This window comes from Danio rerio, chromosome 20, assembly GCF_052040795.2.
Source record: "Danio rerio strain M-AB ecotype USA chromosome 20, GRCz13ab, whole genome shotgun sequence".
Taxonomy (NCBI): domain Eukaryota; kingdom Metazoa; phylum Chordata; class Actinopteri; order Cypriniformes; family Danionidae; genus Danio; species Danio rerio.
Window position 1 is genome coordinate 30,406,578 of NC_141040.1, and position 16,120 is coordinate 30,422,697.

A 16,120-nucleotide genomic window follows, 5' to 3' on the forward strand; every position below is an offset into this window, starting at 1 on the left:
GACACCATCTGTGGCTGTGACTTCGTAGTAACCCTTCTTGCTTGTCAATGGTTAAATAAACCTCATGTTGTAACCATCACATTATATAAGCAAAATTAATTTTGGAGTATGAAATTTTGAAAGTTTGTATATAAATCTACTCTTACTTGAAGGCATTTAAAGCAACAACCACAGGAACTCCAAAGAGATGAGCGATCTGAATCTGCTTCTTCAGGTTACTGCAGCCATCTGCAACCAGCTGTAAATTCTGATGGAAAAAACACAAAGAATGTTTCTTTTTAATGGTGCTGTTTACATTCGCTGCATTAATACCGTTTATTATTGCCAATGTGTGCAAAGTTTAGTTTTTTTTTTGCGTCAGCACCACAGGATGTGTCATTAATAATATATAACTTTCAATTAGGATGCAATATTTTTGATGTAAAGCATTCATGTGATTGGTAATTTATGATGCCAGTTTTGTGGTGATGCAAGGTTTAACAACCATAGACAAATCACCGCCCTCTAAGTCCATATATGGAAATTCCTCAATTATGAAAAAATATAAAAATGGATAAATAGAGGAACCCATGGGAGAAGTGAGGAAGTGTTCTCTGGTTGGTTGTGTTGGTTGGAAGAAGAAGATGGTGTGAGAGGAAGTGAAGGTGGAGCGAGTGTTCCAGAGACGCGACCTACATGCGACTTGTCCTGATAAAGAAAGGCGATCGAAGTGTTTTTTAAGCACAACTGTACTAATCTGCACTATAAAGTATCTTGCTGGATCGTTTATGGAGGGGTGCCGACTCTATTATGGAGGGGTGCCAACTCGTATCTCCAAACGCCGACCAGCGTAACGTCCGCAGAGTTGTTTACCAAAAAATCTTAGGTTACCTGGATGTTTTCTCCATGAGTAAGCGTCTTTTAAATCTGCTACATTTAAGTCTAAAATCTTCACATCAAAACATCTTAGACAAAAGTCCCGGGTTTGGATCCCGCCTCAGCAAAGAAAATTTTGTTATTATTATTATTTTTTTATGTTTACACAAATTAATGACTTATATTGAATTGTACACTGCCACCGTTACAGCTTACAAAATGTACATTTGTACATCAAAACTGAAATTCTGTACCAAAAGACTGCTGAAACAGGGTTTAAAATGGACCTTTAAAGGAAGGAACTTTAACGTTAATAATTTATTTATAAGTTTTCTACAAGCACAACATAAAATCTTCTCAAACTCATACAGAAATATTGTACAAATGATAAACAAAGCAAAAAGAACCAAATAAATTGGAAAAATAAGTAAAATTGTCAATGATTCATAAATGCCCTATTTTTCACATATTTTAGAAGCATCAGTCCTAGCAAAACAATTTTATTTCAAGCTTAAAATCAACAACCATTTCAGTCAGCCATTTATGAAAACTGCATGGTAAAGTGAACTTCCAATCCATCAAGGTAACCTTTGTGTCAATGCTAACACAGGGTCAGATCATCTGACTAGGGCTAATTCAATACTTAACAACAATAAGTTTAGTGATCAAACATAAAATTAGACATTTCATTAGACACTAACTAGACAAAATTGAAAAGCATTAAAATCTTAGCTGGAGCCAAACGTTTTATCAAGAAAGGATAAACCGTTTTCCCTTGAACAACGTCATCCAGTTGATCTTTCGAGAGGAAACTTCCTGCTTTTCTTCTTCCTAACTAATTGCTGCTTATGAAGCAGAACTAGTCTCAGAGAATAGCGACCCAAAGCTCAGGAGATATGCTTTGGTGCTTTCTGGTTCTCATTACAGAACCGCACAATTAGCTTAAGCACTTGAGTTATTTTCTCAGCTGGGGTTGCTTTAGAAAGACTGATGAAAAGCAGGTATGGCCTTTTCTAGACTACAGTTCCCATTACGCCTCGGTGTCTGTAGCTTCAACAACAGAGATTGCATTTACCCTGTTAACTGAATAACACAAACCATGTTAGGGAGGAAGAGAGGAGCTGAATGGGCTGAAAGTGAGGTGCTCTGGTGTTTGGCCTGGGTGAGGACGGCCAGACGCTCATTCATTTGCTCCCCTACCACTTTCCAAACACTCTATATTCTCATCAGGCCTTTGGGGAGCAACATCGCCACTTATTGTTGGATAAGGATAGAACACAAGTTGAGTTTAAAAAAAAAAAGAAAGAAAAAAAATGTGTTCAAAACATGTTCCTTTTACTAAAATGAAACGAATAAATCATGATTTTTTTCTACATGTGGGCGTTACAAGAGGTCATGTACTGAATTTGATTTATATAAAAAGTAATGCTGTATCATGTTAGCAAATACTATAAAGCTTATGCTTATAAATAACCCACATAATTAAAACCTGGAGATCCCCGTGTAAGACACTGTGACAGTAACAAAGATTAAATGGGAAGAAAAAACATTACATTCTTTCTCTTGTTCCTTCAAAAAGAATTGTATTCAAAACAAAAGCAACCATTTCTCAGGGGAACAATACTTCACCGAAAGAAGGCAGAAGTATTGAAAACAATTTCTCGTCCGATGTTATATTTCCATATTTCATTCAATCAGCATGAGCACAAAAATTCCCTGTCTCTGTTTCAGTTTTTTTGCACTCTCCTAAACTTATTATACAACAATAAAATGATATTTGACATATTATACATTTATGACTGATAAAATAGAAAGATGTGTGGAAGTAAGGTCAATGTAAAAAAAATCCATGATGAAAATTTCTGGATAGTAAATCTAAATTACATTTGAATTTGAATGGTATTAGATTTCTCAGAGGAAATTGAGTTTGAAGAAAAACAGCAGCTCCTTAGCTCTGGAATTATCAAAAAGGTACTGAAAGAAAAGCACAGACTGGGAAGATGTGTATTAAAATATCAAAGTATGTCTATGTTCTCAAAAACCTCCAGAAAAACAAGAATAAGACTAATTACTGGGGTACAAAAAACAAGCTTTGCCTACCTCCTCGATATATTCTTTAGGCAGTGGTGCACCAGCTGTAACCTTTTAACAAAACACAGAAAATTGTAAAATTATCAAATGTATTACTAATAGGGTGTGCAATATGACAATATGTAGATTGTATTGACAACAAAATGTCTAATAATTATAGTCTAATAATAAATGTTGAATATTTTGCTCTATAGCAGGGATGTCAAATTGAGTTTCTGGAGGGCTGTAGCCCTGCATAGTTTAGTTGCAACCCTGTTTAAACACACTTAAGCCATGGTCACACTGCACTTTTTGACCTATATACTTCCATTCATATGCATGCAAATACGACAGACCGGAAACACAAGTTCGTGTGGCAAGTTTCACAGTTAACTGCGTTCGAAAGCTTGGTGAACTGTGACCTGCAAAATTGCATCATGTGAGATGCATGAGACTAGAATAGTAGAACAAAACATGACTTCTTTGAACAAAAATTTAATATATGGACCAATAGCTCGCTTTTTTAATGTCTAATCCTCTTGTTTTATCCTGCCCTGTTGCCAGAGCCGTAGGACAGAATTTCGCAAACTAAAACTTTAGGTTGAGCAAGGCATTACCTGTAGGTTTTAAACAAGACTGAAAGACTCAATTAGTTTTATCAGGTGTGTTTAATTAGGGCTGGAACAAAACTGTCCAGAGCTTCACCCGTCCAGGCTCTTAATTGATATGAGTGCTATATTACACAAACCTTACAATGTTTACATATTGCATATTTATTAGAAATATTCATTCATTAATTTTCTTGTCAGCTTAGTCCCTTTATTAATCCGGGGTCGCCACAGCGGAATGAACTGCCAACTTATCCAGCAAGTTTTTTACACAGCAGATACCCTTCCAGCCGCAATCCATCTCTGGGAAACATCCACACACACACACTCTCATACACTACAGACAATTTAGCCTACCCAATTCACCTGTTCGCATGTCTTTGGACTGTGGGGGAAACCGGAGCACCCGGAGGATATGTATATATATATATATACATATACATATATATAGTATTGTTATCAGGAAATGATGCGACTTATATCAATATATGGAATTGTTGCCATATTACCCATCCCTATTTCTAATGCATTCAAGCATGTGAGACATGCAAAATTGCTCAAACCACACTTACATTTGGTCCACCTCCATGCATCTTCAGAGCGCGTATGGTGGCAACCAGCACAACAACATTAGGCCTCAGTCCAGAAGTCCGACACTTAATGTTGAAAAACTTCTCCATGCCAATATCTGCACCAAAACCAGCTTCTGTCACTGAGCAAGGAAAGAGAAGACAATTAAACAATGTACAGTACATACAGTCTTGAAATAAAACAACTGCTCTATTGTGCAAAAGAATGATGTAAACAAACAAATTTTTCAATTTTTCAAATAATGTAAACAAACAAAAAAAATCGCATCAATACCTTATTATTACAGAGCATAACCGGATAAGAGCACTTCATTCACACATGCTTTCTCACACGCACACTTGAGTGACCTCCAATTACAAGGTAATCGAATTGTCCCCGCATTCCAGAAAGAGGTACTGCAGTTTGTTCATATTAAGGATGTAATTACAACCATTTTACAAGTGAGCATGTAAGCGCTCCACATGTGTTACTGCAATGTTTCCCTAAAGTGCTGACAGTGGCGTTCAAAACATTAACAGCACAAACCAATTCAGTTCAGATGTTTTCAACACTACTGTATTTTCCTCTCATCCGCAAGCCTAGTTTGTTTGTTTTGTGTGTGAGAGACATCTACTGTTTGTGTTTGGACCGGTCAGTATTAATGTGTGTATTTACCATTAAGCAGCAAGCATGTGTGGAAGATTTCCACGTATCCATTTTTCCCAGAACCCTGCAAGCTTCCTGTGCTACTTCCCAGGCTTTTTGGAGCAGGAGGGAATGGGAATTGTAATGTTGTTATTTCCACCAGAGAGGTCTGGCATGTTTTCTGAGGCTCTGCATGTTTGTATGTGTGTGTAGGCATGTGGTGGTCTGGCATTCAGTTCTGAACAAAGGTAATATCTGGAAGGCAGGCTTTTTTTAGTCTTATATGCATCAGATCTTGCTTACTTAGTTATTTTCATACAGTTTGTGTAAATAAATATAGAATTTACAATCTCACTTGCATTTGCCATATCCAGTGTAGAAAGAATCACTGTTTATTTGTGTCACGTCACACTGCTCAGGTCAGTGCAGGAACAATGTAATCAATCCGTAAATTTAGACTTTTAGTTTGTGATTTACAGGAAAGTACATGGCAAGACAAAAAATAAACCAAGCATTAGGGGCACCTATTATGCAATATAAACTTTTTGCACCTGTTTGGAGAGTAATGTATGTAATAAATAGTGTAAACATCAATATAATAGTGGTATAAACACATTAGTTCCCTCTTTTAAATATTCTAAAATATACCAGGATCCAAAGTCAAGAGATCATGATTTTTCTGATCTTTCAGTTTTTGAATGAGAGGCAATTTAAAACAGGGTTTGCAAAAAATATGGGAATACAGGATAGATCTATTCCAACCATCTGTATTCCAGCTTCACCTCAAGAAGTATGTGGTACACTTTATATATTTATAAGATTTTGGTATATCTGTCATATAAATCAATGTGACAGTTCAACAGCAATGGTAGCATTGTACATTTTCATGGACACCAATAATCTGATTTTAATACAATTAACACAATACTCTGATTAAAAGTCTACCACGTAAACGGTGACTTTTGATGTCTTTAATCTGACTAAAGTAATAATCAAACTAAACATAAATAATTAAGACATGTGGAGTATGCCAATTTAGTCACATTATTAAAGTGCAGTACAGACATGTAAACACCGCAATCAAACTATTAACATCATGTAGGATTTTTACTGCATTTTGAGAGTCTACACACATACACCAAAGACACCTGCATCACAAAATGCTGAGTTTTTTTCCCATACAGTGTGCGGGATCAAATTTAAGCAAACAATATTCCAGCAGTTCATACTTTCATCCAATATCTCGTTGATCACGGGAGGCATGCATGAAATGTTCCTGAATAAAAGTGCCAAACTGCAGTTAAAGTCGACAAATTAAAAATGAAATACCTGAAATTACATGAAACTCAGAAGGAAATGTGAATAGCGTGGTGGCGCAAAAATCAATCAAACTATGTGCTTCAACATACAAAACAGAATCATGAAGGGAACATTCAAAAAGCAACACATGTAAACACCTTAATCATATTATTGTCTTATTCAGATTAAGGCCATTAATTTGATTACTGATGTCCATGTAAACGTATTCACTGTTAACGTAACATTGCTATTTATCACTGGTTTTGACAACTGACTATGAGTATCTTTAAAACAGACATGCCGCATCATTCAATTATGGGAGGAGGACAACCAGCTCATTTGCATTTAAATCTACAGGCATTTTTTACTCGGACCTCTTAAATAATTTTTTCAGCAGGGTTTAATAAATTATCTAAATTGTATTTTGAGTTGAGACTTCACATACATATTCCAGGGACACTAAAGACCTAAATTACATCTTGTAAAAACTGGCAAAATATGTGCCATTCAAAGGAATGTTGTAGAATGTTTACGGAAGGAAAGAAAAAATCCTGTTTAAGAATTAAGGAAAGAATGGAGGGAGGAAGAATGCAAGTATACATTTATATAAAAAAATTGTGTTCAGGTGAATAAAATAAGTGAAGTTTATTTATAAACTAATTTCGAGAGGATCACATGCTTCTGATTGATCACGGCTGGTCCCACATTAACTAATGTATGATTCACCAATCAGATGATTTCTAGCTCACTATAAATAACCAGTTTCTAACTTCAGTTATGTTAGCCTTGAAGAATCCCCCTTCCACCCCTACTCCTCCTCCTTACCCTTTATAGGGTGGTACAGCAGCCTAGTGGTTTGCAATGTTGTCTCACAGCAAGAATGTCACTGTTTCAGGTGACGGTTTCCTCCCACATTCCAAAGATATGCGCATAAAGAACACCACACAGAGAGCACAACGAGAAGCAGCCAGAGAAGACTGTATTGTCCCACTCTGGAAAAGGGCCTTTGGTCAGGGTGCCTTTTCAATGCTGAGTTTTTTTCCCATACAGTGTGCGGGATCAAATTTAAGCAAACAATCTTCCATCCAGAGGATCACATGCTTCTGATTGATCACGGCTGGTCGCGCATTAACTAATGTATGATTCACCAATCAGATGATTTCTAGCTCACTATAAATAACCAGTTATTTTATTTAGTGAATCAGTGAATCGATCAATCAAAATTGTCACTACAGTCGAGCTCTTAACCAGCAGTATATCTCTATATAGCCATTTCTAATTTGTCATTAGCTCTAAATAAAAGGGGCGTTCTCAAGCCCTACCTGAGCTCAAACATCCATCTCGCCCTGGAAATAGGAGGAAGCCCTGGGCTCGAGGATCTTATAGGCTTAGGGCTCTCTCCCAGGACAGCATGCCAAACTCACTTTATAATCAATCATCAGCTAAATGTGAACTCTTGAAATGTATATTTCGGTGGATTGAATGTTTAGGAATGAAAATTAAGAAAACAAGAGAGCACATGAACTGCAGCCAATCGTCCCATAAACCTGAATACTGACTTAAGCAACCTTAAAATAATTTCAAGCATAAAAAACACTGAAAGCACAAGATGGTCCTGCAGTTGGAGTTATCTGCAGTAATTCTGCTTGAGCTGTGAATCAGGCTGTTCTCCTGGAGGCAGTTCTCCTGACCTTGAGATGACCAGGTGTTGTAAAAAGTAAACCACCTCCTGAATGAAACTCCCTGTAGACGAGTACACATGGCCGGGCCTTGTGTCATGCTCACACAGGTCAGCTCAGATTTACAGCTGTGAGGCGGGAGTATGTTATTGCCCTTCAGGAACTTTCAGAGAATTCGGAGTATCACGCTATCTATCAGTCTGAGGCATGTGCAGGGCAGTCAGTTTGGTTTGGGTAGCCTAAAAGTAGTAGTATTCACTCTGGTATTCTTGAGCAGATCAGCGGCTTTCCTGTGAAGCAGATCTGTTGTGTATAATCAGCTGATAGTAACGTCCTCCCTCTCACAGCAAAACCACTACATACCACACATACCTTGGCATCAGGTAACGCATACACACGTCTCCCTTCTTCGCTGATATTTTGCAAAAGTCAACAACTCTCAGCATTCCTGCTATTTGTTGGGGCTGACGCTCCAAGTCTAATATGGACTTCTTAGAATATAAGAACAAGTAAGAGGTCTCAGCAGCTTGTCTTTCGAAATGCACTAAATCATAATTTTTTACATTGTTCAACAGAGGGCTCTCTAATAAGGTTTCAGGCTGCAAAATATAGTTGCAAATTAATATTAATAATAATAAACAAAAATCTGGATATTAAAATGCTGTTAAATGTTACAAAAATACTCTTCTAATAATGATTATTAGTGATAGAAATTGTTCTTGTATTAGAAGTAATAATATTACTAAAAATAGAAAAATTGTCCTAATTGACTCAAAATTAGCTTTTAAATGTCAAATTAAAAAGTTCTGTAACAGTGTCAAACAACCTGGTCACAAGCAAACAAAACAACACTAAAGCCCATAGAGTATACAAACTTAAAATACTGGATAAAAAGCCTCTAAGACATCATCATTGTACAATTTTACAACAACATAAACTGTTAAGCTGGGAAAATCTCATTTTCAAGTATTCTCAAATCTCAAGTGTTTAAAAATGGTCTGATTTATAAAATCTTTCATGGTCTATCATCTACAACTCTCAGTCAGTTTGCAACCATAAAGAACACCACACAGAGAGCACAACGAGAAGCAGCCAGAGAAGACTGTATTGTCCCACTCTGGAAAAGGGCCTTTGGTCAGGGTGCCTTTTCAGTTACAGCTGCAAAGGAGTGGAAATCAGAGAAATAACCACTTACAACTTGTCCAAAAAACATTTAAAAATTTGGTTTATATAACATCAGATGTGTCAACAATCATATTAGCTTGTACCAACATATCGTGTTACCACTTGTGCCTGCCATCCTAATGATTTGTTGTTTAAATGTGTTTAACTACTTTTAATCTCTATTAAATAATGGTGTTTTTAGTTTATTTTGTACATACACATTTATTATTAAGCTCTACTTAACTATGTCTATTTTGGTGCTTCTTAACTATGCTTGATTGATTGTATAATTTTTGTGAAGTTTCATAAACTAATTTCGAGAGGAGCACGTAATATGATCGACTACAGCTGATCCTCATCGCTCATTTCCATCATCAGATCATTCTAAAACTACTATAAATATCCTGCCTTAACTTCATTCCTTATCTTGGCTTTTGGGAATGTTTAAATTATTAAACTCAATATTATTTATCAATTTCATTATGTTTCAAACATCTAGCTTTTTAGAAAACGCTTTTTTTTTTGTTATTTTTAATAGAACAAAATGTAACATTACTAATATTTAATTAGAATTCTCAAAAAAATTCTAATTTTGATTTTGAGGAAAATCTGTAAATTTCTGGTTGTCAACTGCCAGTGTATAAGCACTTCTCATTACAAATGTAAAAAAAGATTGGTGATAACTGTGCACAGTGATTCATTTTAATTTGTAATGCTGCTCTAAAAGATCCTTTACAAAAGAATTTCCCATTTTCATGCTGGCATCTCAAATTGTAGTGTTTGTAACTCAACACAGCTCTTGGGCTGATTTGGTAGGCAGTGTTTTCATTGTAAACACACACTCTTCAGCCTGTCCTTAAATGAAGGGGTGAAGCTTCCACTGCTCTTAGCGAGGACCACAGAGCCTCTGTAATTCCCAGCATTCCTTCAGTGTCTGGAGCACATCGCTGAGCAGAGGGGGAGCGATAGAAAATAGAGGAATGACACAGAAGTGGAGAGAGGAAGTGATAAGGTGAAGGAGAGATGGGAAAATAGATAGAGTGAGTGTGTGTGCTTTGCAGGCATGTATGTTCAGGTGTGCCAATACTGAGCAGATTAGCTGGATTCAGAAAAAACAAACAAAACCAAATACCATTCTTCAGGGATTTAAGTTAAATGATCGGTTGTTGTTGTGCTCTTTATTCTTGTGCCATATTGTTTCTTACTGACCACAATGCTGTTGTTGTTATAATTATGCCAGCACAGTCAATTCATGTATTTGAAATGATCATTATTGTATTTTAAAACCAATTCAGTTTAACCAATAAATAATCAAATTTGAGTTGTTCTTTGGTTTAAATATAAACAGCAACACATACCAATAGCCAATTAGCCACTTGAACATACCACTCAGCATTACATTAAATGATGAGCCTTTAAGTCTCAAAAATAAATACTCTAATGCATGTTGCTACATGTATAATTTAAGAGCTGTATACTGCTTTCAAAGTAGTTGCTTCAAGCAGAAGTCTGGTTTAAACCAGAAAACAACTCTACTAAACTTGTGTCTCAATTTGAAAATGTACACACAGGTCTATAGAGGACAAAAACTCTTTTACAAGTTGTTTACATAATGTTTTTTAAGGATATACACTATTGGTCAAAAAATTGGGGTCAGTTTTTTTACAGGTTTTGTTTAAGAAAAATATTATGTTCATCAAGGCGGCATTTATGGCATTTATTACATGTAAAAAAAAAAAAAAGGTTAAATTGTTAAATAACTGCTTTCTTATTGTATGTAGTTTCAAATGAAATTATTACTCCAGTCCTAACTGCTTTCATTACTATTACCATAATAATAATAATAATAATAATAATAATAACAATAATAACAATAACAATGATAATTAATATTAGAGTGAGTTCTGAAGAATCATGTGACTCTGAAGACTGGAGTAATGAAGCTGAAAAGTCATCTTCAAAATCACTGGAGTAAATGATTAAATTCAATTATAAACTACTTTTGAAGAGTTGTTTTATAGTGCAATAACATCTCACAATTTTACAATTTGTACTGTATTTTTGATGAAATAAATGTAGCCTTGGTGAGAAGGAGAAGCTTATTTAAAAACATTTAAAAAGCCTACTGACCCCAAAAGTTTGACTGGTCGTGTAAGAAGGGAGGATGAATCACATAAAAAAAGTACCACACAAACAAATTTCTTAGAATTCATTCATTCATTTTCTTTTTGGCTTAGCAAAATGATCCGCCTACTTATCCAGCATATTTTTTACGCAGTGGATGCCCTTTCAATTGCAACCCAACATTGGGAAACATCCATACACACTCTTTCACACACATACACTACGGCCAATTTAGCTTATTTAATTTACCTATAGCGCATGTATTTGGACTGTGGGGGAAACCGGGGCGCCCGGACACAGGGAGAACATGCAAACTCCACACAGAAACGCCAACTGACCCAGCAGGGGTCGAACCAGCGACCTTCTTGCTGTAAGGATATCATGCTACCCACTGCGCCACAGTGACATCCCCAAATTTCTCTAAATATACATACAAAAACTTTCCATACTGATGCACCCAAATCATTTCAGTTTTATAATTTTTTTCGACTGTACTGAAGTGCTCAAAAATAAGAAAGAAAATAGTACATCAGTCAAATCTGAAAGAAATAGTGCCAAAATATAACAAAAGTAGTGACAATTTGAAGCTATGCCAACAAATGAATGGCAAAAATGTACAATGGGTTTCAGTGGGGACACTTTGTTTTTTACAAATAGACATGAGGGAAGTAGTGGTGAATGTGTGGAAAGGTGAAACCTTAAAATATAAATAACAACACATTTTAGGAACATTTACACTGAATGGAGCAAAACTAAAATGTCCATAAAGGCATAGAAGGGTTAAGTTGCACCAATATAGGCTTTGTCTCTTGTCAAACTATAAAAAGCAGTTGCAGCGGTGTGTGACTGAATGTGTGTATTTCCTGTATTCCTCATGTTGAGGTGACCAAATGTCCCCATAATTTTAGCAATACCAGTTAATTGACTTGTGGGGACATTTTCTTGGTCCATATGAGTAAAACGGCTCACAAATCATTCAGAATAAAGTACTTTGAAAATGTAAAAATGCAGATTGTTTCTTCTGATGGTTGGGTTAAGGTCAGGGGATAGAATATACAGTTAAATCATTACGTCTATGGAAAGTCCCCATAAAGATAGCTGTACAAGTGTGTCTTTGTGTGTGTGTACTTACCAACATAGCCCTCTTCTCCAACTAGTTTAAGAGCCAGCTTATCTGCCAAGACAGAGGAGTTCCCATGGGCGATGTTAGCGAAAGGCCCTGCATGCACAAACACTGGAGTGCCCTGACATGACAGACACACAAACAATATCAACAAAAATCATTCAAGTCAAACCTGCACACATTAGCACCTGAAGTGTTCATGACAGACGAACAGCCTCAATGTTACCTGAAAATCACTTTAGAAAGTCATTTAAGAGCTTGTGATTGACTGCTGAAATTGGTCACGTTTTTTTCTTCTTCTCTTGAGTACTTTTCATAACTTGTTTGAGCTTGTATGTTTGTCATTTCACAACATTGAATAAATTTGTTGTAAAGTCTGTTACAGCATCAAGAGCCAGAAAGACTTCAACGCTTTGTGAAAATGTGTGGTTTGAACCGATGACCCTGCGGTCCTTTGACACTTCCCAAACACTGAAAGCGACACCACACACACGCTGACAGCTGAAGGGACAGGAAGGAGAGACTGCAGGAAGATGGAAAAGAAAGTCCACACAAAAACAAGAATGGAGTGATGGTGAAGTCATTTCAATTCAGGAAAAGGATACAAGCGGTGTTGAACAAAATGAGCTTTCCATCAAACAGAGAAAGGGGCAACCTTCCTTTATTGACCTAAACTTTTATCACTGAATCCCAGCATCCTCCTTTCACTGCAGCTCATGCAGGTGCTGGTCGATACGAAACATTACAAAATATTTCACATTAACATAAGACGAGTGAGCCAAGCTTAGACCTTCTTAGCCGCAGCAGCCTGCCAGAAGCTTATTGACTCGTTTAATTTAATCAGATTCACTCAGTTTGGTTCAGTGAATTTGTTCAAAACACAGTTCGGGATTCATTTGAAAAGCTTTTTCTGAAACTGCAGGACATTTAGTTGGTAGAGGTGAAGATCAGATTCTACTATAATAACTATGTTTTTATTTTATATCGTTGATGGACAAAAAAAGTAGGGCATAATTTCTTGTCTTTAAGTTCAGATCACATTTCTGGCACATAAAGAAGCATAATAGAAGCGTGCTGAAATGTGAACAACTAAGCTGATTTTAAGAATACGTATCTCATTATAATCTAAAGGTCAGTCAGTGACTTGCGTGTATCTACAAAACAATTCAACAAACCAATTTAATGCGATGAGTTTGCTCAATCACTAGCAGTTTGACAGCAAGTCAGAAAAAAAGGAACGAGTGTTGGTCTTTTGTGAGTGACTGTAAATGGAAAGAAAGTATAGTTTCCAGCAAGCTATCCTGTGGAAAACTATTACAGAAAAAAAACTATGATATCAAAAACTGGAAAGAGAATGATTGGAGCCCTTTGCTCTGGGAATGTGGAAAAGAGGAGAGATTTGACATGCCAACGTCAGCAAAAGTTAGAAAACAGGAAAAACTAACTGAGAAAGAGCACTGCAGATAGGAACTGGCTGGTTATGCTTGTTTAACAGGCCAAATTATCTATTCATTTTGACCATTACACTGTTTATCTTCAAAAAGACCACTAATCTATTGTAATCATGAAAGCATATTTTATTATTTAAACTGAACATTTATTATTTAAGCAAATGTGAAATGTTTTACAGTTTTTTTAGGATGATAAATGAATTTTAACATGTCATTACTGTCATTTCAATGAATATAATGCATCCTTTCTGATTAACAGTATTAATTGCTTCTAATAACATTTTCTCTTAATGTTTAACAAATCTCAGTCAGTGTCAAATTTTAATGTGCATCTCATTTCAGCAAACATACAAAACACATAGAGTGCATCTCTGATCATGGAGTCAGCCATTTTAAGTGCCATCTCAATTGTAAAATTTCTACAGTGCAATGAAACGTTCACTCCCACAATGCACTGCGAAAATCAAGGAACATTTCTCTCACCATGTTCCCTTGGTACTTTTAAAGTGCAAATTATAAGGGAAAAAACAAAAACAAGTCAGATAAAAGTCTTAAAGGTACTCAAAAGGCACTAAAGTCTTAAAGTGAAGAATTATTTATTACTTGATTGTTCAAGCTACCTCACAGAAGCAACATCCTGTTTCTTCCTAAAAAACCTAAACGGGACATCCCTACATAAAAATATAAGAAGAGGCAATTTTGATTTAATGCAGACTTTAACCACAAAGGAACCTCAAACTCCGAACTGATTAGTATAATGAATTTTACATTATAAAATTATTATAATAATAATTATTATATAATTGCTGGCATAAGAAACAATCAAATGATTCATCAAAAATGTAACTTAAAACTTTTCAAAATATGAATACCCATAAATTTCCCCCATAAATTCCAGTTTTGATGTTGTACATTGAGAAAGATCTCATGTCACTACTGATTCACAACAACCTCAAGAGTTAGGGAGCTGATTAAGAAGCATCCATACAATCCTTTAAAGATACATTTACTTCAAACACTCTTGTGTATTGTTAATCAAACAGTCTGAAATGCATCTGTGTACACACATACATCCTCTTGGGCTGTCATTCACTCACTTCCTCTCTCACATACACACACAAACACACATATGCACAAAGTAAAACCAAACTAATTGTACTCAGATTTTGATTTTGAAGTTCATAGTACACAATATAAAAACGTTATGCAAACTGCAGTGTTGGGATTTAGATGTTTCTATTATTTAGAAGGGTTTATGGTTACCTGTGCCTGTGGTTAGGCTAAAAATGGGCTAAAAAAAACATCTTTATGCATGCGTGTATGAGAAAATAATCTCTTTGATTACTAAGACTTATTCTATTACTAATGCATAAGCATAAATATCAGCGTGAATGTAAAACATTTAACAATTCAGGTAAACTGTAATTAAATTTGTGATAAGTTGAGAGATGCCCTTGTGCCACCCCATTCATCACAAACATGAAATTAAATAATGATTCATTAGATTTACTATTTGTTAAAGGTAAATGGTTGCAAACAATTTATATGGGTTAAATTTAAATAAGTTGAACTTAGCAAAAATTTTATTTATTTGTTTAAAATCAGCCTGTATAAACTGTTTGCAACCATTTACCTTAAAAAATGTAAATAAACTGAATAACTTTTTTGTCAGTGTGTGGTAAAAAAAAAAAAAGTCCTACTAACTTAAAATGTGCATTTACCCAATTAGTTTGAGTCAATATGTTTTTACAAATGTTTTTAAAGTAATCTGAGTGTTTAAAGTGCACACACACACACACACACACACATGCTCACACTAACACACCCCCCAATTCACAGCATGGACATTAAAGGCCACTACAAACTGAGTGTTCCCACAACCCTTTGCTGCCTGGTCCATTCTGATACGATTCCTCCTAACAAGAGAAACAGGAAACAGGCAGGAAAGGTTTCACAAAGCGTTTCTGCGTCTCTCTCTACAAACACGCAACTCCTCTGCATCTCACACGCACAAACTTACGGCCGTACACCCCAAACATCAATCACAAGTCATTAGCATGTTTAAAAGCCGTAAAGATGAAAGGCATTCCAACAATCAGGCTTTTCACCACTGTCTTCTTCTCATTTCCAGTTTGCTTGTGGTGTTCGGGGTGTGATAGTGAAAGACAGAGACACACTCCCACTGAGCCAAAACCAAAACCAGATGTGCATGCGTTACTGTACGAGTGTGTTTTTCTATGTCATGCCTCGAATATCCTATCACTTAGCCAACACTGAGAGTATCGAGTTTGGGAGTTTCCATCAAGATAGGACAGTTATGTGGGAGACAGAATAAGAAAAATAGCACAAGCAAGCGCCTGTGTAAAAGATATGGAGAGTTTGGGGTACAGGAACAGGGAAGGTCTCACCTCCAGTGTCTGCATTAGTGTGGGTTTGATAGCATCTTTCATGAGGACGGCCAAAGCCCCGGTCACACCCTGGGAGAAGCAAAAGAACAAAGAAATGTCAAGATATGTTGGTTGCAATAGTTTT

At 36.0% G+C, this 16,120-nt stretch overlaps 1 protein-coding gene across 4 annotated transcripts in view; it reads right to left on the reverse strand.

The window, feature by feature from the left end:
* mthfd1l (methylenetetrahydrofolate dehydrogenase (NADP+ dependent) 1 like) overlaps positions 1-16,120 on the reverse strand; it is a 54,280-nt gene that overhangs the window by 14,692 nt on the left and 23,468 nt on the right. For 3 of the 4 annotated variants that reach the window (XM_087296217.1, XM_087296216.1, NM_001242996.1), the window contains 5 exon segments: positions 15,997-16,065; positions 12,147-12,258; positions 4,106-4,245; positions 2,956-2,997; positions 147-247 (listed from right to left, as the gene is read on the reverse strand). In XM_087296217.1, the coding sequence (XP_087152343.1) occupies positions 147-247; positions 2,956-2,997; positions 4,106-4,245; positions 12,147-12,258; positions 15,997-16,065 (464 nt within the window). 4 annotated transcript variants of the gene reach the window in all.